At 41.3% G+C, this 24,454-nt stretch overlaps 2 protein-coding genes across 4 annotated transcripts in view; one reads left to right on the forward strand and one right to left on the reverse strand.

The window, feature by feature from the left end:
• The window catches only part of FBH1 (F-box DNA helicase 1), a 217,246-nt gene that overhangs the window by 88,153 nt on the left and 104,639 nt on the right, over positions 1–24,454 (reverse strand). The gene's annotated exons all lie outside the window — the stretch shown is intronic.
• IL15RA (interleukin 15 receptor subunit alpha) overlaps positions 13,135–24,454 on the forward strand; it is a 52,472-nt gene continuing 41,152 nt past the window's right edge. Inside the window, exons 1-3 of the mRNA XM_086715149.1 lie at positions 13,135–13,284; positions 13,897–14,009; positions 14,347–15,182. Of these exons, the coding sequence (XP_086571275.1) occupies positions 13,135–13,284; positions 13,897–14,009; positions 14,347–15,182 (1,099 nt within the window). The remainder of the gene's footprint in view (positions 13,285–13,896; positions 14,010–14,346; positions 15,183–24,454) is intronic.

Here is a 24,454-nt window from a genome sequence, read left to right on the forward strand (position 1 = left end):
TTACAAGAGACCCACTTTAGACCTAAAGACACCTTCAGATTGAAAATAAGGGGATGGAGAACCATCTATCATGCTAATGGTCAACAAAAGAAAGCCAGAGTAGCCATACTTATATCAGACAATCTAGACTTTAAAATATAGATTGTAGCAAGAGATGCAGAAGGGCATTATATCATAATCAAGGGGTCTATCCACCAAGAAGACCTAACAATTGTAAACATTTATGTGCCAAATGCGAAGCACGCAAATATATAAATCAATCGCAAACATAAAGAAACTCATCAATAGTAATACCATAATAGTAGGAGACTTCAACACCCCACTCACAGCAATGGACAGATCATGTAATCAAAAAATCAACAAGGAAACAATGGCTTTGAATGACACACTGGAACAGATGGACTTAACAGATATATTCAGAACATTTCATCCTAAAGCAGCAAAATATACATTCTTCTCCAGTGCACATGGAACGTTCTCCAGAATAGACCATATACTGGGACACAAATCAGCCCTAAGTAAGTACAAAAAGATTGAGATCACACTGTGCATATTTTCAGACCACAATGCTATGAAACTTGAAATCAACCACAAGAACAAATTTGGAAAGGTAACAAATACTTGGGAGACTGAAGAACATCCTACTAAAGAATGAATGGGCTAACCAAGCAGTTAAAGAGGAAATTAAAAAGTATATGGAAGTCAATGAAAATGATAACACCACGACCCAAAACCCCTGGGACACAGCAAAGGTGGTCATAAGAGGAAAGTATATAGTAATCCAGGCCTTCTTAAAGAAGGAAGAAAGATCTCAGATACACAACCTAACCTTATGCCTTAAAGAGCTGGAAAAAGAACAGCAAAGAAAACCCCAAACCAGCACAAGACAGGAAATAATAAAGATTAGAGCAGAAATTAATGCTATCGAAACCATAAAAAGCAGTAGAACAGATTGATGAGGGGCGCCTGGGTGGCGCAGTCGGTTAAGCGTCCGACTTCAACCAGGTCACGATCTCACGGTCCGGGAGTTCGAGCCCCGCGTCAGGCTCTGGGCTGATGGCTGATGGCTCAGAGCCTGGAGCTTGTTTCTGATTCTGTGTCTCCCTCTCTCTCTCTGCCCCTCCCCCGTTCATGCTCTGTCTCTGTCCCAAAAATAAATAAACGTTGAAAAAAAAAATTAAAAAAAAAAAAAAAAGAACAGATTGATGAAACCAGAAGCTGGTGCTTTGAAGGAATTAACAAAATTGATAAATTGCTAGCCAGTTTGATCAAAAAGAGAAAGGAAAGGACCCAAATAAATAAAATCAAGAATGAAAGAGGAGAGATCACAACCAACACAGCAGAAATAAAAACAATAAGAGAATAGTATGAGCAATTATATGCCAATAAAATGGGTAATCTGGAAGAAATGGACAAATTCCTAGAAACATATACACTACCAAAACTGAAACAGAAAGAAATAGAAAATTTGAACAGACCCATAACCAGTAAGGAAATCAAATTAGTAATCAAAAATTTGCCAAAAAACAAGAGTCCAGGGCCAGATGGCTTTCCAGGAGAATCCTACCTAACATTTAAGGAAGAGTTAACACGTATTCTCTTGAAGCTGTTCCAAAAAATAGAAATGGAAGGAAAACTTCCAAACTCTTTCTATGAAGCCAACATTACCTTGATTCCAAAACCAGAGACCCCACTAAAAAGGATGACTATAGACCAATTTCCCTGATGAACATGGATGCAAAAATCCTCAACAAGATATTAGCCTACCAGATCCAACAATACATTAAAAAAAATATTTACCACAAACAAGCAGGATTTATACCTGGGACACAGGGCTGGTTCAATATCCACAAAACAATTAACATGATTCATTACATCAATAAAAGAAAGGACAAGAACCATATGATCCTCTTAATAGATGCAGAGAAAGCATTTGACAAAATACAACATCCTTTCTTCATAAAAACCCTCAACAAAGTAGGGATAGAAGGAGCATACCTCGAGACCGTAAAAGCCATATATGAACGACCCAATGCTAATATCATCCTCAATGGGGAAAACCTGAGAGCTTTCCCCCTAAGGTCAGGAACAAGACAGGGATGTCCACTCTCGCCACTGTTATTCAACATAGTATTGAAAGTCTTAACCTCTGCAATCAGACAACACAAAGAAATAAAAGGCATCCAAATCGGCCAGGAAGAGATCAAACTTCCACTCTTCGCAGATGACATGATACTCTATATAGAAAACCCAAAAGATTCCACCAAAAAACTTCTAGAATTGATTCATGAATTCAGCAAAGTTGCAGGATATAAAATCAATGCACAGAAATCGGTTGCATTCCTATACACCAACAATGAAGCAATGGGAAGAGAAATCAAGGAGTTGATCCCACTTACAGTTGCACACAAAACCATAAAATACCTAGGAATAAATCTAACCAAAGAGGTGAAAAATCTATACACTGAAAACTATAAAAAGCTTATGAGAAATTGAAGAAGACACAAAAAAAAAATGGAAAAAGATTCCATGCTCCTGGATAGGAAGAACAAATATTGTTAAAATGTCGATACTACCCAAAGCAATCTACATATTCAATGTAATCCCTATCAAAGTAACACCACCATTCTTCACAGAGGTAGAACAAATAATCCTAACATTTGTATGGAACCAGAAAAGACCCCGAATAGCCAAAGCAATCTTGAAAAAGAAAACCAAAGCAGAAGGCATCACAATCCCAGACTTCAAGCTATACTACAAAGCTGTAATCATCAAGACAGTATGGTACTGGCCCAAGAACAGACACTCAGATCAGTGAAACAGAATAAAGAACCCATAAATGGACGCACAAACGTATGGCCAACTCATCTTTGACAAAGCAGGAAAGAATATCCAATGGAATAAAGACAGTCTCTTCAGCAAGTGGTGTTGGGAAAACTGGACAGCAACATGCAGAAGAATGAACGTGGACCACTTTCTTACACCATACACAAAAATAAACTCAAAATGGATGAAAGATCTCAATGTAAGACAGGAAGCCATCAAAATCCTCTAGGAGAAAGTAGGCAAAAACCTCTTTTATCTTGGCTGCAGCAACTTCTTACTCAACACATCTCTGGAAGCAAGGGAAACAAAAGCAAAAATGAACTACTGGGACCTCATCAACATAAAAAGCTTCTGCACAGTGAAGGAAACAATCAGCAAAACTAAAAGGCAACTGACAGACTGGGAGAAGATATTTGCAAATGACATATCAGATAAAGGGTTAGTATCCAAAAATCTATAAAGAACTTATCAAACTCAACACCCAAAAAAAACAAATAATCCAGTGAAGAAATGGGCAAAAGACATGAATAGACACTTCTCCAAGGAAGATATCCAGATGGCCAACCGACACATGAAAAAATGCTCAACATCACTCATCATCAGGGAAATACAAATCAAAACCACACTGAGATACCACCTTACACATGTCAGAATGGCTAACATTAACAACTCAGGCACTAACAGATGTTGGTGAGGATGCAGAGAAAGGATCTCTTTTGCATTATTGGTGGGAATGCAAGCTGGTGCAGCCACTCTGGAAAACAGTATGGAGGTTCTGCAAAAAACTAAAAATGGAACTACCCTGCAACCCAGCAATTGCACTACTAGGCATTTATCCATGGGATAGAAGTGTGCTGTTTCCAAGGGACACATGCACCCCCATGTTTATAGAAACACTATCAACAATAGCCAAAGTATGGAAAGAGCCCAAATGTCCATTGATGGATGAATGGATAAAGAAGATGTGGTACACACACACACACACACACACACACACACAATGGAGTATTACTCAGTAATCAAAAAGAATGAAATCTTGCCATTTGCAGCTACGTGGATGGAACTGGAGGGTATTATGCTGAGTGAAATTAGTCAGTCAGAGAAAGACAAAAATCATATGGCTTCACTTATATGAGGACTTTAAGAGACAAAACAGATGAACATAATGGAAGGGAAATAAAAATAATACAAAAACAGGGAGAGGGACAAAACAGAAGAGACTCATAAATATGGAGAAAAAACTGAGGGTTACTGGAGGGGTTGTGGGAAGGGGGATGGGCGAAATGGGTAAGGGGCACTAAGGAATCTACTCCTGAAATCATTGTTGCACTATATGCTAATTTGGATGTAAATTTTTAAAAATAAAAATAAATAAACATTAAAAAAAATAAAGAAAATTCTAGACTACAAGGGGAGAATTGGAGAACTAAGTGATTTAATGAAACATAATAATATCCATATCATAGGAGTTCCAGAAGAAGAGAGTAAGGGGGAGAAGGTGTACTTAAACAAATCATAGTGGAGAACTTCCCCAATCTGGGGAAGGAAACAGACATTGAAGTCCAGGAGGCACAGAGAACTCCCATCAGATGTAACAGGAATTGATCTTTTGCACAACATATCATAGTGAAACTGGCAAAATACAAAGATAAAGAGAGAATTCTGAAAGCAGCTAGGGACAAATGGGCATTAACCTACAAGGGTAGACACATAAGAGTAGTAGCAGACCTATCTACTGAAACTTGGCAGGCCAGAAGGGAGTGGCAGGAAATATTCAATGTGATGAACAGGAAAAATATGCAGCCAAGAATCCTTTATTCAGCAAGGCTACCATTCAGAATAGAAGGAGAGATAAAGGTTTTCCCAGACATACAAAAACTGAAGGAGTTCATCACCACTAAACTAGCCTTACAAGAGATCCTAGGGGAACTCTGAGTAGAATGTTGCAAAGGCCACAAAGTACCAGAGACATCACTACAAGCATGAAACCTACAGATAACACAATGACACTAAATGCATATCTTTCAGTAATAACACTGAATATACATGGATTAAATGCTCCAATCAAAAGACATAGGGTATCAGAATGGATGAAAAAACCAAGACCCATGTATTTTCTGTCTACAAGAGATCCATCTTAGCCCTGAGGACACCTTCAGATTGAAAGTGAGGGGATGGAGAACCATCTATCATGCTACTGGAAGTCGAAAGAAAGCCAGAGTAGCCATATTTATATCAGACAAACTAGATTTTATTTATTTTTTTTTTTTAATTTTTTTTTCCAACGTTTATTTATTTTTGGGACAGAGAGAGACAGAGCATGAACGGGGGAGGGGCAGAGAGAGAGGGAGACACAGAATCGGAAACAGGCTCCAGGCTCTGAGCCATCAGCCCAGAGCCCGACGCGGGGCTCGAACTCACGGACCGCGAGATCGTGACCTGGCTGAAGTCGGACGCTTAACCGACTGCGCCACCCAGGCGCCCCTGGACAAACTAGATTTTAAACTAAAGGCTATAACAAGAGATGAAGAAGGACATTATATCATAACTATGGGGTCTATCCATCAAGAAGAGCTAACAATTATAAATGTCTACGTATCCAATTTGGAAGCACCCAAATAAATAAATCAATTAATCACAAACATGAGCAATATTATTGATAAGAATATGATAATTGCAGGTGACTTTAATACTACACTTACAACAATGGACAGATCATCTAGGCAGAAAATCAGTAAAGAAACAATGACCATGAATGATACACTGGACCAGATGGAATTGACAGATATATTCAGAACTTTTCATCCAAAAGCAGCAGAATACACACTCTTCTCGAGTGCACATGGAACGTTCTCCAAGACAGATCACACACTGGGTCACAAAAGAGCCCTCAATAAACATAAAAGAATTGAGATCATACCATGAACATTTTCATATCACAATGCTATGAAACTTGAAATGAACCACAGGAAAAAGTTTGGAAAACCTCCAAATGTATGGAAGTTAAAGAACATCCTACTAAAGAATGAATGTGCCAACCAGGAAATTAAAGAAGAAATTTAAAAAATACATGGAAACAAATGAAAATGAAAACACAACAGTCTAAACCCTTTGGGATGCAGCAAAGGCAGTCCTAAGAGGAAAATACATTGCAATCCAGGCCTGTCTCAAAAAACAAGAAAAAAATCCCCAATACAAAATCTAACAGCACACCTACAGGAACTAGAAGCAGAACAGCAAAGACACCCAAACCCAGCAGAAGAAGAGAAATAGTTAAGATTAGAGCAGAAATACACAATATAGAATCCACAAAAAAAAAAAAAAAACCCGACAGTAGAACAGATCAATGAAACTAAGAGCTGTTTTTTTAAAAAAAACTAAACAAAGTTGATAACCCCCCAGCCAGACTTCTCAAAAAGAAAAGAGAGAGGACCAAAATAGATAAAATCACAAATGAAATTGGATTTATCACAACCAACCCCTCAGAAATACAAAAAATTATCAGAGAATACTATGAAATATTATATGCCAACAAACTGGACAATCTGGAAGAAATGGACAAATTCCTAGACACCCACACACTACCAAAACTCAAACTGGAAGAAATAGAAAATTTGAACAGACCCATAACTAGCGAAGACATTGAATCCATTATCAAAAATCTCAACAAATAAGAGTCCTGGACCAGATGGCTTCCCAGGGGAATTCTACCAGACATTTAAAAAAGAGAAAATACCTATCCTTCTCAAGCTATTCTAAAAAAAACAGAAACGGAAGGAAAGCTTCCAGACTCAATCTATGAAGCCAGCATCACCTTGATTCCCAAACCAGACAGAGACCCCACAAAAAAGGAGAATTACAGCCCAATATCCCTGATGAACATGGATGCAAAAATTATCAAGATACTAACAAATAGAATTCAACAGCATATAAAAAGAATTATTCACCATGATCAAATGGGACTCATTCCTGGGCTGCAGGGCTGGTTCAGTATTCACAAATCAATCAATGTGATACATCACATTAGTAAGAGAAAGGATAAGAACCATATGATTGTGTCAATAGATGCAGGAAAAGCATTTGACAAAATACAGCATCTTTTCTTAATAAAAACCCTCAAGAAATTTGGGATAGAAGGAACATACCTAAACATCATAAAAGCCATATATGAAAAGCCCACAGCTAATATCATCCTCAATAGGGAAAAATTGAGAGCTTTTTTCTGAGATCAGGAACACGATGGGGATGTCCACTCTCACCACTGTTATTTAACATAGTATTGGAAGTCCTACCATCAGCAATCAGACAACGAAATGAAATAAAATTGGCAAAATGAAAAAAATTGGCACCAAAATTGGCAAAGAAAAAGTCAAACTTTCACTTTTTGCAGACAACATGATACTCTACATGGAAAACCCAAAAGAGTCCACAGAAAACTGCTAGTACTGATACATGAATTCAGCAAAGTCACAGGATACAAAATCAATGTATAGAAATCGGTTGCATTTCTATACACCAATAATGAAGCAACAGAAAGAGAAATCAAGAAATCGATCCCATTTACAATTGCACCAAGAGCCATAAAATACCTAAGAATCAACCTAACCAAAGATGTAAAAGATGTGTATGCTGAAAACTACAGAAAACTTATGATGGAAATTGAAGAAGACACAAAGAAATGGAAAAACATTCCATGCTCATCGATTGGAAGAAGAAATATTGTTAAAATGTCACTACTACCCAAAGCAATCTACACATTCAATGCAATCCCAACCAAAATTGCACCAACAGTCTTCTCAAAGCTAGAACAAACAATCCTAAAATCTGTATGAAACCACAAAAGACCCCAAAGAGCCAAAGTAATGTTGAAAAAGAAAACCAAAGCAGGAGGCATCAAAATCCCAGACTCTACTACAAAGCTGTAATCATCAAGATAGTATGGTATTGGCACAAAAACAGACACATAGACAATGGAATAGAATAGAGAACCCAAGGGACACCTGGGTGGCTCAGTCAGTTAAGCGTCTGACTTTGGCTCAGGTCATGATCTTACAGTTCGTGAGTTTGAGCCCCATGTCAGGCTCTGTGCTCACAGCTCAGAGCCTGGAGCTTGCTTCAGATTCTGACTCTCTCTCTACCTCCTCCTCCACTCATACTCTGTCTCTCTCTCAAAAATAAATGAACATTAAAAAAAAAAGAATGGAGAACCCAGAATTGGACCCACAAATATATGGCCAACTAAACTTTGACAAAGCAGAAAAGAGTATCCAATGGAAAAAAGACAGTCTCTTTAGCAAATGGTGTTGGGAGAACTAGACAGCAACATGCAGAAGAATGAAACTAGACCACTTTCTTACACCATTCACAAAAATAAACTCAAAATGGATGAAAGACCTAAATGTGAGGCAGGAAACAATCAAAACCCTAGAGGAGAAAACAGGCAACAGCCTCTTTGGCCTCAGTCACAGCAATTTCTTGTTCAACACGTCTTCAAAGGCAAGGGAATTAAAAGCAAAAATGAACTATTGGGGCCTCATCAAGATAGAAAGCTTCTGACTGCAAAGGAAACAATCAACAAAACTAAAAGGCAACCCACGGAATTGGAAAAGATATTTGTAAATGACATATCGGATAAAGGGTTAGTATCCAAAATCTGTGAAGAACTTACCAAACTCAACACCTGAAAAACAAATAATCCAGTGAAGAAATGGGCAAAAGACAAGAATAGACACTTTTCCAAAGAAGACATCCAGATAGCCAACAGACACATGAAAAGATGCTCAACGTCACTCCTCATCAGGGAAATACAAATCAAAACCATACTGAGATACCACCTCACACCTGTCAGAGTGGCTAAAATTAACAAATCAGGAGATTATAGATGCTGGAGAGGATGTGGAGAAACAGGCACCCTCTTGCACTGTTGGTGGGAATGCAAACTGGTACAGCAGCTCTGGAAAACAGTGTGGAGGTGCCTCACAAAATTAAAAATAGACCTACCCTACAACCCAGCAATAGCACTACTAGGAATTTATCCAAAGGATACAGGAGTGCTGATTCATAGGGGCACATATACCCCAATGTTTATAGCAGTGCTTTCAACAATAGCCAAATTACAGAAAGGGCCTAAATGTCCATCAACTAATGAATGGATCAAGAAGATATGGTTTATATATATAATGGAATACTACTTGGCAATCAAAAAGAATGAAATCGTGCCATTTGCAGCAACGTGGAAGGAACCAGAGGGTATTATGCTAAGTAAAATAAGTCAGGCAGAGAAAGACAGATACCATATGTTTTCACTCATATGTGGAACTTGAGAAACTTAACAGAAGACCATGAGGGAAGGGAAGGGGAAAAAATAGTTACAAACAGAGAGGGAGGGAGACAAACCATAACAGACTCTTCAATACAGAGAACAAACTGAGGGTGTATGAGGGGGTGGGGGAGAAGGAGAAATGCGGGACGGGCATTGAGGAGGGCACTTGTTGGGATGAGCACTGGGTGTTGTAAGTAAGCGATGAATCACAGGAATCTACCCCCAAAACCAAGAGCATGCTGTACACACTGCACGTTAGCCAATTTAACAATAAATTTTATTTTAAAAATGAATAAATGATTTGACAACAAATTTCATATTTAAAAATAAATAAATAATGAATAAATGTTTAAAAATTTTTAAATAGTGTTTTTGTATTGAATTTTTCTTTCTTTTACATTCCGTATATGAGACATTATTTGTCTTTCTCTGTATTATTTCACTAAGCATAATGCCCCTGAAGTCCATCCATGTTGTCACAAACAGCAAGATTCCATTCTTTTTATGGCTGAATAGTATTCCAGTCTCTGTGTGTAAAATATATAATATAAACTGTACATACATATAAAATATATATATAAGACAATTTCTTCATTCATTCATTGATGGACACTTAGGTTGTTTACATATCTTGGCCATTATAAATAATGCTGCAGTGAACATGAGGGTGCAGATATCTTTTTCAGTTAGTGTCTTTGTTTTCTTTGGATAAATCACCAAGAAGTGGAACTGTGGTGATCTTACGGTACCTCTATTTTTAATTTTTAAAAGAAATTCCATACTGTTTTCCACACTGACGACACCAGTTTACATTCCCACCAACAGTGCATGAGGGTTCCTACTTCCTCGCATCCTCACCAACACTTGTTATTTCTTGTCTTTGGTCAGAGCTATTCTGAAAAACAAAAAAGCTATTCTGACAGGTGTAAGGTGATACTGCATTGCAGTTTTGAGATTTTATATAAACACACCAAACTCTTCAGCGTCATAAGTCTCACCCATAATATTTTGTGCTCAAAAGCAGATATCCATGTGACTCCTGTAGGAGAGGTGCAAACAAGGTATTGTCAAAATAACAGGTGGCAAAGAGTGGCTTTTAACAAGTAGGCGGGGATGTAATTCAGTTTTTCTTGAAGACTCAGAAGACGTTTAAGAATTGTTCAGTGCTGCTGTTTTATGTGCATGACATCCATTCATTGTTGTCTTTTTTGTGTGCACAAGTGCTATGAAAAGAGATATCTGGCCAATAAAATGAAGAACTGGAGAGAATATGGCTTCAAAGTCAATTAAAAAGTAAAATACCAAAGCAACTTTGAGTTCAAAAACAGAACAATTTTAAATAATTGTTAAGCTCACTCTACTCTGACAGGTTGAAATATTTAAAATTCAGGGGCGCCTGGGTGGCGCAGTCGGTTAAGCGTCGGACTTCAACCAGGTCACGATCTCGCGGTCAGTGAGTTCGAGCCCCGCGTCAGGCTCTGGGCTGATGGCTCGGAGCCTGGAGCCTGTTTCCGATTCTGTGTCTCCCTCTCTCTCTGCCCCTCCCTCGTTCATGCTCTGTCTCTCTCTGTCCCACAAATAAATAAACGTTGAAAAAAAAATTTAAAAAAAAATATTTAAAATTCAAAATCCATTTCACAGCATAATTTTCTCAACTACAAAGTGATTAGAATTATGGTTAGGAGGCTCCAGATTAATATAACTGGGTGAGTTACCAAGAAATGAATTGGCTTCTTGGGAATTTTTGCTCCCAAGACTCATCATAGGGAAGAAGATAAGGGGTGATTTTCCCCAAGACCGGGCAAGGGTTAGTATTCTAGAATTTGGGCCTTTCCCTCCAGGGATGCAATTTACAGACTGTTTATTTGCTTGGGTTTCTGGGTTTTTTCTTTTTTGTTTCTGTTTTTGTTTTGTTTTGATTAGGAGGCTAACCCAAATAGGCCTTTTCTGGAGGAAGACCTAGGCTAATTGATATAATCTGCCTAGATTGTGAGGATGGCTGGATGCACAAAAAGTGCTTTGAAGGGGATGGGGTGGGCTACCGGGAAGGGAGTCAGGGAGGTTTGCTGAGACCAGAAACCAGAGGGTGGGTCTGGACAATGACCGTCGGGAGTGACCAAGAAGACACAGGGCACAGTCCTCTCCCTATTTTTCCTGGGTCCTGGTGAAACCCAAGGGAATGGAAGAGGACCATTTGCCATTGGGGGTGGGGGGGGGGAGGGAGAACACAATCAGATTTTTGTTGATCTTGGCAAGAGAAAGCTTAGAGACAGATATGATATGACTTACAAAAATAAGGAAATGTGATTGTTTTATATTTTGAGTACCAATAAACACTTCTTTCCGCTTCCATCTGTTTTTGCGTCTTTGGTTTTGTCTGCTCTTTCCTTCTACAAGTAGAGTGGTGTTCTTTCATTCTCTCTCCCTAACTTTCACTGCCGTGGTTTCCTCAGGGTAGCTGTGATAGTCAGATGCCCTTATGCTGGTCCCTTAGTTCCTAAGTCAGTATCTCCCCAAACCAAGTACACCCTCATTTGATGAGCACCGGAAGGCATCACCCTCCAGTCTGAGAACCAATTGTCCCTGCTTCCTAAATGGCTCCATGAGTCTCCTTGCTGTCGGAAGTACCCCATGACCCAACGATTCCACTCCTAGGTACACACCTCCCAGAAATGAAAACATGGTTATGCAAAAGCTTGTACATGAATGTGCACACATATGACAAAAGTGCATGGAACTATACATATAACACACACACGAATGCACAGAAAGCTGACAAAATTTGAATAAGGGCTATGCATTGTGCTAATGGTTGTGCAATGGTTGTGCTACCATACGGTAGTTATTCATGTTAGCCCCAAGATGAAAATAACTCAAATACCCATGAGCCGGTGAATAAACAAAACGCGTAATACCTATCTAGTGGAGTACTATTCGGTCACAGAAAGGGATGAAGGGCTAATACATGCTACAACATGGATGAGCCTTGAAAACATTATGCTGAGACAAACCAGACCCAAAAGGACGTGTTTTATGATTACATTTATAGATTAGATTACATTAGATATAGGTTAGATTAGATTACATTCTAATTCTTCAGAATAGGCAAATCTATAGAGACAAAAGTAGGTTAGAGGTTACCAGAGGCTGGGAGAAAAGAAATTGGGAGTGACTAATAACAGGCACTGGGTTTCATTCTGAGGTAATGGAAATGTTCTGGAATGAGACAGTGGTGACGGCTGGGCAATATCGTGAATATACTAAAAACTACTGGATTATACAGTAACAAATGGTGAATTTTGTGTTATATGAATTTAAAAGTTTAAGACAAGAAAGAAAGAGGAAATAAAAGAAGGAAAGAAAGAAAAAAGAAAGAAAGAGAAAGAAAGAAAGAAAAGAAAGAAAGAAAGAAAGAAAGAAAGAAAGAAAGAAAGAAAGAAAGAAAGAAAGAAAAAAGAAAAGAAAAAAGAAAGAAAAAGAGAAAGAAAAGTCCATTAGCCTTGAGCCACAGCCCTCCTCTTCTTGGTAACACAATTTGACATCTTACCCTCCAGCTCCAAGGGCCCAATGTCTATCCCCCCACAGCAGGTAGCCGATGACCGAAGACCCTGCCACCGGGCATTGTCTGTCCTGACTCTACAGCATTGCTCTCAACACCAGCTCTGCTCTGAGCGGTGGCTGCTGGCCGAGTTCCCTATCCCTGTATGGGCATGCGGATTTGGAGCCACCAAAGGAACGGCCACTGGCATCACCCCTGAAGTCTAGACGCTACACCTCAGGAACTCAGGTGCTCTGCAGTCAATTCAGTGTCGTCTGGCCAGAGAAAAGGGGTTTTGGACTTTGTTGGCAGAAACAGAGCTACCACGTTGCCATGGGTGGAAGAGGGCCAACCCCAAAAGTCATGGTTATCAAGTTAAAATGAGGTTTTTAGGACTGGGGACACTGCACACACAGAAGAAAGATGACGTGAAGATATACAGGAGAAGATGGCCATGTACCTGGAAGGACACACGTACAAGCCCCGGGACACCAAGAATTGCCAGCAAACACTGGAATCTGGAAGAGGCAGGGGAGGATCTGCCTGGAGAGCCTTCCAAGAGAGCGTGGCCCAGCCAACACTCCTGACCTCCACAACCGTGAGAATCAGTGTGCTGTCTTGTCTTAAGCCACCTAGCTTTGGTGCTTTGCTACACCAGCCCTAGGAAACAAATGCATGTGTAACAGCACAGGGCTGTTGTTTGGCGGATGGCAGAGCTCCTACATTTAAAAAAAGAAACCATCGGGGAACCTGGGTGGCTCAGTCGGCTGAGCGTCTGTCTGATCTATCGGCTCGTGAGTTCCCGGCTCAGGTCATGATCTCACCGTCTGTGAGTTCGAGCCCCACATCAGGCTCGCTGTTGTCAGCAGAGAGCCCACTTTAGATCCTCTCTCTTCCTCTGTCTATGCCCCTCCCCTGCGCCCTCTCTCTCTCTCTCTCTCAAAAATAAATTAAAAAAAAAAAAAAGACAGAAACCATCATGAGTGCTATTCACAAATGGAACTTCTCACAGGGCAAGATCTCTGATAGAGATCTCAAGGGGATTGTGCTGAGTGAAGAAAGTCCGCCTCTCACACGCAAAATCACAGAGACAGAGCATAGATCAGCGGTTGCCAGGGCTTAGGGAGGGTGTGAGAGGACGGTGGCTGTGGCCGCAACAGTAACAAGGACGGATCCCTCCTTGTGGCCCATCCCTTCTGCGTCTTGACAGCGGTGGTCACAGACGGATCCGCACGTGTCACACCTGCACAGAACTGAATCCACACGCGAACGGATGCATGGAAACCTGACAAAATTCGAACAAGGCCCACGGATCGCATTGAGGTCCCTTTCCTGGTTGGGACACTATGTGGCAGTCACTGGAGATGCTCCCACCGGGGGAACGGAACGCGGAGCAGAGAGGCCGCGTCTTGCCTAATGTCAGTCCTGTGACCGGGGGTTTCTGAGCTTTCTCATCGCAGACCGGCTCGAAACAACTTCGGGCGCCACTTGAGATCCCAAGAAAGGAAAATAACCCGCCTGCCAAAGAGGCAGACGGAAAACTAGGAGCGCTTGTCTGACGACAGGCACCGGGGCACAGAGACGCGAACTGTCGGGCCTTTCGCTGCTCCCCCCGCCCCCTCCACGCCCCCTTCAAATGTCTGCAATTTCCTTGGGGAAGAAAGACGCCTCTGGATTTGGACAAAGCGCAGGTGGCACAGGAGGCAGGCGGCCCGACCAGCCACAGCGCGGCGACACCTCCGCCGTCGCCCACGGGGACCGGACGACACCAGCGGAGCTCAGGGCCACTCGCCCGCCAGCCGGTCTCCGGCCCAGAAGTGCAGGGACACCGGCAAAGCGGCGGTCGGAGCGACAGGCGGGGACCAGCGAGAGGGGAGGTGCCCGGGGCGCCGCAGAAATCAGGTGTGAACGCCCACCAGCCGCGCTCGCTGATAAGAGTTTGCCTCGCGAGCGCCCTGTGCGAGGGGACACGAGCCCCGGTGGCCGAGTGGGGACCCCGGGGGCGAGGAGACAGGCGGAGGGGCAGGACCGCGGGCCTGCGCAGGTGGCGATGCGGACCCCTCTCCGCGCAGCCCGGGGCGCGCCGGGGACGCGGGCGGCGGCGCGGGGGGCCCGGCGGCGGCGGCGGCGGCGGCGGCGGCGGCGGGGCTTTTCCGAGAGGAGGGGGTGGGGATGCTGAGTCACCCATCTGTCACGGCTCCGCACCTCTCCCCAGCCCTCCGGGGGCCAAAGCAAAAGCGAAAGCGAATGCGACTGGCGGGGCGGCCCGTCCCGGGAGTGGCGCCCGCCACCGCCTCGGGGACGGTCGGGCATCTGCCCGCGCGGCCGGCGGGGCGTCGGGGCGGCCGCGAGCCCGGGGGCCGGCGGGCGGGAGCGCGGCCGAGCGTGCGGACATGGGCCGGCGGCCGCCCCAGGGCTGCGGGCTCCGCGCCCTCCCCGCGCCGCTGCCGCTGCCGCTGCTGTTGCTGCTGCTGCTCCGGCCGCCGGCGACGCCCGGTAGGGAGAGGCGCGCGTCCCCGGCGGGGCGGGGAGGGGTTGGGGGGGGGGGGGAGGCGGCGGGGGCGCCCCACCTACCCCGGCCGCGGGTCGGTGCCCAGGACCCGACGCTGCGCCCACGCGCGGGGACACGTGGACGGGGCGGCGGGGCGGCGGGGAGGGCCCCCACCCCCGGCACGCGAGCCGCGCCTTCCCCGCTTCCGAGGCGAAGGGACCGGAGCCGCGGTCGCCAGCGGGGCTCCGGGCCGGAGGTTCCCAGCCGCTCGGAGAAATCTGGGAAGGCGGCTGTCTGAGCCCCGCCCCTCCCCGGGGGAAAACGGTGCCGTCTACACCGCCGGCAGAGCCCGCGGGGGTCCGAGGAAGACCCCCGGTCTCTGGGTCTCTGCCCTCGGACCCGGAGCGCGGCGGTAGGACGGGGTGGGGGCTGCGTCCCTGCGGAGAGAAAACGTGTGCGGCCGGTGAGTGCAGATTCCTAAGCAGCAGGAGCCCGCGAAAGGGTTAGCAGCCTGGGGTCCGCGCGCCCGGGCCAGCGGGGAAGAGACCAAGCCGGCGATGGCTCGGTGCGCTCGCGACGAACGTGGGTCGTCAGATGTAATCTCAGCAGGAAGACCCGAACGAGTGACTCCCAGGTTCTCATCCCGGGGAGCTAGAGAGCAGGGAGGAGAAAGCATAGACGGTCTGGCTTTGTCCTTGTCAGCGTTTCTTGATCCTTTTACAGTCAGGAAGCGACCTGAGGGTCTCAACAGGGCTCGGAACCCTCTCCCCAGAAAAATGCATCAATGCACGTGCATAGAATTGGGGGGGCAGGGATTCACTGAAGGCCATCCATCCATCGTACACTCTCCGGGAGTTGGTTAACCCCGTGATGTGTGTGCGTGCGTGCGTGTGTGTGTGTGTGTGCGTGTGTGTGTGTGTGTGTAAGGCAAGCCTCTCCGTCATTTACACCTCGTCGGTCCAGTCTATCCACCCAGTAGGTGATCAGAGCTGTCCATCCACCGCTGCTGCTGCTGCGGCTGGGTTGGTGTGAACCCTGTAGCTCTGCGGGCTTTCATGAAGTGTTATTTTCTTGACACTATGGATTTCCCCCCACATCTCAGAATCTGACTTGTGTTGGTGACCCAGTCAGTTCCTCTCAGCTCGCTAGCCAGCGTGCGGGGTAGCCAGCAGACCGAGGCAACTTTACCCGCACGATGTGGTAAGTGAGGTGCAGCTTTAGTCTGAGCCCAGCCAGGCTGAGCTGTACCCTTCCAAGCACAGAGGAAAGGTCTCCAAAGCTCATCAGCTACAGCGTGGTTGTTGGCCTCACCAAGGTACTGCTGCCATTCAGCTGCTCCTGATGTTTCCTGTGTTTCTTGAACCGTTTTATTGAAATACAGGATATAATAAACTTCACACATTTAATTGCATGATCTGATGGGTTTAGAGGTAAATGTATACACTTGTGGAACCGTCATGATCAAGAAGGTCAATATAATCCTCGCCACGGAAAGTTTCCTCTTGTCCTGCGTGATGCTCTATCCCCCCAGGCCACCACCATGGGCTTTCACTTTTGGCTTGCTGTGATTTCTAGAATTTTATATATATGGAATCATCCAATGTGTACTCTTTCTTGTCTGGCTACTTTCACGCACAGTCATTATTCTGATAATTCTCCCTCCGTCTTGTCCTTTGTATCAATAGTTCACTCCTTTTTATTGCTGAGTAGTATTTCATTGCATGGGTATCACACTGTTTAGCCATTCGGTTCTTACTGGACATCTGGGTTGTTTCTGGTTTGAAGCTATTACATTTAAAGCTGTGATGAACATTCATATGTAGGTTTTGTGTGGACACAGGCTTTCATTTCTCTTGGGTAGAGAAGGTGGGAGTGGAGTGGCTGAATCATGGGGCATGTATGTGTTTAATTTTTACATTCCCACCAGCAAGTGTCTGAGTTCCAATTCCTCCACATCTTTGTCAGCACTCGGTATGATCAGTTTTTTTTTTCCTTTAAAATATTTTCCCAGCTTTACTGAGATATAATTGACATATAACATCATGTATTTAAGGTGTACAATACAATGATTTAATATATGTACCTCTTGTGAAATGATTTCCATCATAAGTTTAACACATTCATCACCTCATATATTTGCCAAATTGTGTGTGTGTGTGGTTCATCAGTCTCTTTAGTTGTACCCATTCTAATAGGTGGGTAGTGGACCCTTGTAATTTTAATTTCCATTTTTCTAATAACTAATAATGTTGAGCATCTTCACATGTGCTTATTCGCCACCAATGTATCTTCTTTGGTAAAGCATCTGGTTAAACCTCTTGCCCTTTTAAAAATTGAGTTGAATTGTTATTGAGTTTCCAGCATTCTTTATATATTTTGGATACAAGACCTTTATCAGATATGATTTACAAATATTTTCTCAGAGTCTGTGGCTTATCTTTTCATTCTCTTAACAGTGTCTGATGAAGAACAGAAATTTTTAATTCTGAGAAAGCTCAACTTATTAATTTTTCTTTTATGTATTTTAATAGCTTTCAGTGTCATCTCTAAGAAATCTTTGCCAAACTCAAGGTCACAAAGATTTTCTTCTAGAGGTTTTATAGCTTTAAGGTTTTACATTTATGTCTGTGATTCCTTTTTGAGTAATTTTCTATATAATGTAAAGTATGGATTGAAGCTTCCATATTGGTTTGGTTTCAGGTTTTGTTTTGCGAATGGATATCCAACTGTTCTAGCACTATTTGTTGAAAAGATGATCTGAGCTGAATTCTTCTTACACTTATTTTGAACATCAGCTGTTCTTTAAGCCTTGGTTGCTGTAGACAAAATATTAGTCTGTGAAAATCAGTTACATTTCTATACATTAGCAATGAGCCATTGGAAATTGAAATTTAAAAAATAGGAATCATTTTCAATAGCATCAAACAGCACGACCCACTTACGGATAAATCTGACAAAAGGTGAGAAAGACCTGTACACTAAAAACCACCAACCACTGCTCAGAGAAATGAAAGCAGACCTAAACAGATGGAGACTGTATACCATGCTCATGGACTGGACAAACCAATATTGTTAAGGTAACACTCCCCTCCCCCAACCCAGGTCAGAATTTCAGCAGGCTTTTTGCAGAAATCAACAAACTGATGGCAGATTTCACATGAAAATGCATAAGGCACAGTGTAGCCAAAACAACTTTGAAAAACAACCGAATTGGAAATAATACTTCTGACTTTGAGACTTATTAATAAGGTCACAGTAATCAAGACAACAGAGTATTAGGGTAAAGATGAACAGAGAGCTAACAGAGTAGACTGTGCCCAACGTTTTTCAATGAGCTAGGAAGGGAAGTGGATAAAAATGATTAAATTTGCTACTTGGTACTATGATCCTGGTCAGAAATTATAGAGAGAAGCCCATTCCTTATCACCAGCTGAGCAAATAATACAGGCTCAGATGTGCTCCTGCTAGTTTACAGTGCTAACAGACACAGCAAGTTGCTGTTACCTGTTCTCATTCAAAAGGCATGATTTGGAGGGGAAACCCATCAACTTGAGCAAGAAGTAATTTAATTCTTAAAGATCCTCACAACCTGAAAGGTTGAAGATGATTTTCCAAAAGCAGCTGGAGAAAATGATGATTTGTTTGAAGATAAATATATCTCACCAACTTGGGTTTCGTTGTACAGGGTGTTAGTATACTTTGGGGTGGTTTTACAACTTATGTGTGCTTAAACATTTTTTAAACCATTTTTTGCAGAATTCTAGGGAGTTTTACTCAAACCTTTCATTTTTTTTTTATTTGAAATCCATCTTATCTAGTTATAATTGCTTTGTGCTGCTACTCATAACAAAACACTGATGAAAACTTTAACGCACAAAATATGGGATTTATTGAAATCAACCTAAGTGTTCAACAGTGGAGGACTGCATAAGCAAAGTGAAGTTCCTTTCAAATAATATGCATCATATTACTCAGTTTTTACTAGAAGATCCTTAAGCAGTTGTCATTGAGCAGGGAGATACTATGGGTCATGTGTGTGTGAGTGTGTCTGCTTAGTTGTCTGCCTTTTCTTATTTTTCTCTCATAATTTAAATTGCCTTTGTAAAGAGAAAATCAAACTACAAAAGAAGTAGCACAAAAAAGATGTAGAATTTGGGGTTTTCTCAGATTCATTTTTAATTAATTATAGCTGATCTTGTTTGGCAATGTTTTCATGACTTCATAAAGTTTGCAAATGCATTCTATAAAGTTACCATATATAACATTTGTGCATACTTTTATACACATTATAATGTTTTATACATAAATTTTATAACATTTTTGCAGTTCGTTTAAACAGTTCCTTATGGCTAGAGATGTGTGTAGGCTGGATATTTAGGTCGTTTCAAAATGTTGGATGTTCTGAGGCACCTGGGTGGCTCAGTCAATTGAGCAGCTAACTCTTGATTTCAGCTCAGGTCGTGATCCCAGGATCGTGGGATTGAGCCCTGTATTGGGAGCTGAGCACGGAGCCTGCTTAAGGTTCTCCCTCTCTCTCTCTCTCTTCCTCTCTCTCTCTCTCCCCCCCTCTCTCCATATATACATATATACATATATATGTACATATATACATACATACATATATATTCATATATATGTACATATATACAAACATACATATATATACATATACATATATATATATAAAATAAAAGGTTTTTTTAAATATTTGATGTTCTAAAAAGCACACAGTAGGAATAACTGGATGAAAATAAGCTATACAGAGCAAAAAAGGGCAGGGAAAATGCCTCAACATCTAAAAACAAAAAATGGAAGAAATACTCCTGGGGATATTCTTTTTCAATCAAATCATCACTTTCAACTAACTTGTTTGGGCTAAATCACCTTTGCCAAATTGATCTTACCAAATAGTGAGTAACTCAGTGAAAACATGTATAACCCCCCCCCCCCCCCCCCCAGTATATACACTTGGGAGTCATATCCATGTTACTCATTAAACATGGTTGACGTTATTTGAATGTTTTCTATTAGGAAAGACTTGATCTTTCGAGCAGTAGGAAGCCACTGAAGGTCTCTGGGCAGGAGGGACATTATTGGACCTACATGGTAGAAAGATTACTCTTGTAAAGAATGTGAAGAGTAAACTGTAGTCAGAAGGGTCTGGAGGCAGGAAGCTAAGTTGGAAACTTTTGTAATAGTTCCAGTAAGTGGTGATGAAATCCTGAACCAAGACAGTGTCAATAAGGAAGAGAGGAGGGGGCAGATTTCCTCTTGAGTCTTACAAGTATAGAGTCTATTTCATTCTTTCTTTTTTCTTTGCTCTTTACCCTCTAGCCACTCAACTATTCTGATCCCTCAAAAATCAATATTTAAGGACTTGAACTATGATGAATTCATCTGCCACACAAAAAGTGGAATGGGAATTTCTGTTAGTGAGCCTGAGAGAGAAAGAAAAGAATTGATGAGTTAAAGATAATGACCTGGATATAGAGTGTATACCAAACTCAAGTTTGAAAATGATTAACAAAGTGAGTGCCAAAAGGAAATAAATGTGTTGGCTTGGCTGGCATTTCAGCTAGAAAAATAATGAAGGAAAATGGATTACTGTCAACACAAGGCCTTTATGCTTTTGATGTGTCAGCATCACAGTGAGCTTCTTGAGGGGAGAAATTACATCTTATTCTTCTTTGTATCTTAACACACTTGGCATGCTGTGGACACATACTTGGTAGAATAAGAGGGGGAAAATGGGAATGGATTCCAACTCTCCTTAAAGAACGGGAAGGGCATGCTAACAGGATACCTTTTGAACTCTGGATATGAGACTGGGCCAAGGATACTTAATATATTAGACTGTGTAAATCAACTTGACAAAGGAGTCTGATTCACAGGTTCTGTGAAGTAGAGAGAGGTGTGGCCCTCCACGCTATTTTGGTGACTTCATTGGCGATCACTGGGGCTTGTATATGATTTTTTTGGCTACTTGAGAATTTTCAAAATCCCAGAACCTTAAGTTTACTGCTATTCTCATTACTTCATCCATTCCTCTCTGTGTATTCATAAGCCACTAACCCCAGAAAACACCTATGACCTACCAGGCCTACCCAGCACTGTGGGAGCAGCAGCGAACTGTGAAATCCATTCACCATAATATTGTGTTCCACAAGGAACTCACAATATTATAAATGAGGCAAGACATGCTTACCCGGAATATCTAAGGAATAATGTTCTGAGAGAATATATACAGAAATTATAATTGAGTATCAAAAGATATGATTAAGGCCTCTAGAAAGAAAGGTTATTGATACAATCAAATGTATTATCTCTGTCATATTTATGAGTTTAGCTTTGTATAGTAAGTAAACTGGTCATTGTGTGGCTGACTGGGCTGGCTTCAGTGTCTTGATACCCTTGTGCATTCATATATCAATTGTTATCTTTTCTTGAGGCATGTTCACAATGGAAAGGCCACCAGTAGGTTTCCCTTTTCGGCAAAATGACAGAGTAGGTATTCTAAATAAAAACTCTCCTGCTACAAAACACCCAGAAATGATGAATAATACAGAGGAAGTATCTATTAAAATCTGTAGCCAATAAAATAACCAACTGTTTAAAGCAAAAATAATAATCTATTGTGGTGTTTATGACATATGTGGAGGTAAAATGTATGACAACAATAGCACAAAGGCTAGAAGAGAAACGGAAGTATATTGCTTAGGGTTCATAAGAACTGCATATGCAAAGCAGTATAATGTCACATGAAGGTGAACTGTGATGAGCTAAATACACTATAAATCCTAAAGCAACCACCAAAATAATACAACAAAGAATTACAGTTAGTAAGCCGAGTGGATAAAATGAAATCGTGAAATATACTCAAATAATCTCATGACATGATCATCTCCATAGAGAATCCTATGGAATCTACAAAAATGCTCTTAGAAGAAGTGAGTTTAGCAAGGTTTCAGAATACACAATTAACTCACAAATATCAATATATAAAATACTAGCAATAAGAAGTTAGAAACTGAAATAAACACCATTTGTGTTGACATAAAAATTAGGAAATATTTAGGAATACATCTGACAAAAAAAATGTGCAAAACTGGTAACCAAAAACTATATAAAATTTCTGAGATAAATTACTGAAGACTTAAATAAATTGAGAGAGATACTGTTTATAGATATTGAGAAGACTCAATATTATTATGATGTCACTTCTTCCCCAACTTGATCTCTAGATTTGATGCAATTCCAATCTAACTTTCCAAGGGATTTTTTTTTTTTGGTAGAAACTGATATACTTATTCTAAAATTCAGTAAAGGACCAAACTCAACTTTGAAAATGATTAACAAAGTTGTAGGATTTATACTACCTGACTTCAAGATTTATTATAAAGCTACAATAATCAAGACATAGTAGTATTGGTGTCAAGATTAACAGACAAATATATTGATTGATGAAACAGAATACCAAGTCCAGAAATAAACGCACACATACTTGGTCCTGGCTCAGGATCCTATACCAATTCCACTGGAGGTCCACTACTGTGGGACAAGGGGAAGGAAGCTTTTTTTCTACACAAAACCTGTTAAAGATATAAGGGAGAAGTTGCATGCCATGAAAGTAAGGAGCCATATATTGAAAGCTCCAACCCTGAGAGCCAGATACACAAGGCATCCTAAGACTGGGATAGGACTAGGACAACAGCAAACTTCTCCTGACCCCACCACCTCCAGCAAGTGAGCACCAAGTAACAAGCACAGCAGTCAATCACTGAGGGTGTGGTGAGCAAGGGTGTAGAGAAGTCCTCTTGTGGTTTAGATACAGAGAGAAGGACAAAAGATGAGGGAGGATTAGGGACATAGAAAAACCCTCTGGCACTCCAGCCCCCACCCTAACCACAAGTTACCACTAGAGGAATTTGAAGCCAGTGGTGTTCTGAAGGTAACCACAGAACAACAAAATCCAAACCCAATTCAAAACCTGACTAGACTGACCAATCCCCCCACACTATCAGTCTAGCAGGAGAAGTTTTCTCATTTTCAGGCATAAATACTATTTATCTCAGTTCTACACACATGGTCCAGCATTCAATTAAAAATTACATGACACTCAAAAAAAGCAGCAACAACACAATCCCACTATTAAGGGACAAAGCAATAACAAGATTCAGAGATGACCCCCAAATCGGAACTATGAGACTGAAAGTTAAAATAAATATCATCCACATGTTAATGGCTCAGTGGAAAGGATGGATGGTATTTCTGAACAAATGTGGAATTTCAGTTGAGAGGTGGAAACCATATGAAAGTGTCAAATGGAAATGTTAGAAATTTAAAAAAAAATCAGTAATAGAAATGAAGAAAGGTTTTGACAGACTTATCAGAACACTGATAGCACAAAGCCAAAGACACAGCCAAAGAAAGAATCAGTTAACTTGAATATAGGTCAGTAGAAATTACTCTAACGGAAACACAAAGAGAAAAAATGAGAGAGAAAAAAATGGAACAAAGTATCTAAGATCTGTAGGACAACAGAAAATAGGCTAATATACATGTGATCAGAATTCCAGAAACAAGAGAGAATGAAGCACAAGAAATATCTGAAGAGATAATAGTTGAGAATATACCCAAATTTATAAAAGATATTAAATCACAGATCCAGGAATCTCAGAGAACACCAAACAAGGTAAATGTCCACTCCCCTCTCCCACCCAAAAACCCTCATCCCGAAACACATCATACTCAAACTGCTGAAAAACAAAGATAAAGAAAAATTACGATAAAGTGGATAAAGAGACTTTCCACATAGAAGAACAAAGATAAGAATTTTAGCAGACTTCTTATCAGAAATTATGCAAGCCATAAGAAAATGGAGTGACATGTTGAAAGTCCTAAAATAAAACAAAACAAAATAATCTGTCATTCCAGAATTCTATAACCAGGAAAATATCTTTCAAAAATAAAAACAAAATAAAGACTTTCCCTGACAAACAAAGAGTAGAAGGATTCATCACCAGCAGACTTACACCATAAGCAACACTTTAAAAAGTTCTTTGGGCAAAAGGAATATAATCCTAAACAGAAACTTGGATATATGAAAAAAAAACTCTGGAAAGGATTAAAATGGAGGTAAATAAAATATATTATTTCTTTTAAATCACTCTAAAAATATTTGACTATTTAAAACAAAAATAGTAGCAAAGTATTGCATTTATAGAATATATAAAAGTACAATGTATGACAACAAAAAAATGGGAGGGAGAAATTGTTA

Source organism: Puma concolor, chromosome B4 (assembly GCF_028749965.1).
Source record: "Puma concolor isolate L17-30 chromosome B4, mPumCon1.1.hap2, whole genome shotgun sequence".
NCBI classification, from domain to species: Eukaryota; Metazoa; Chordata; class Mammalia; order Carnivora; family Felidae; genus Puma; species Puma concolor.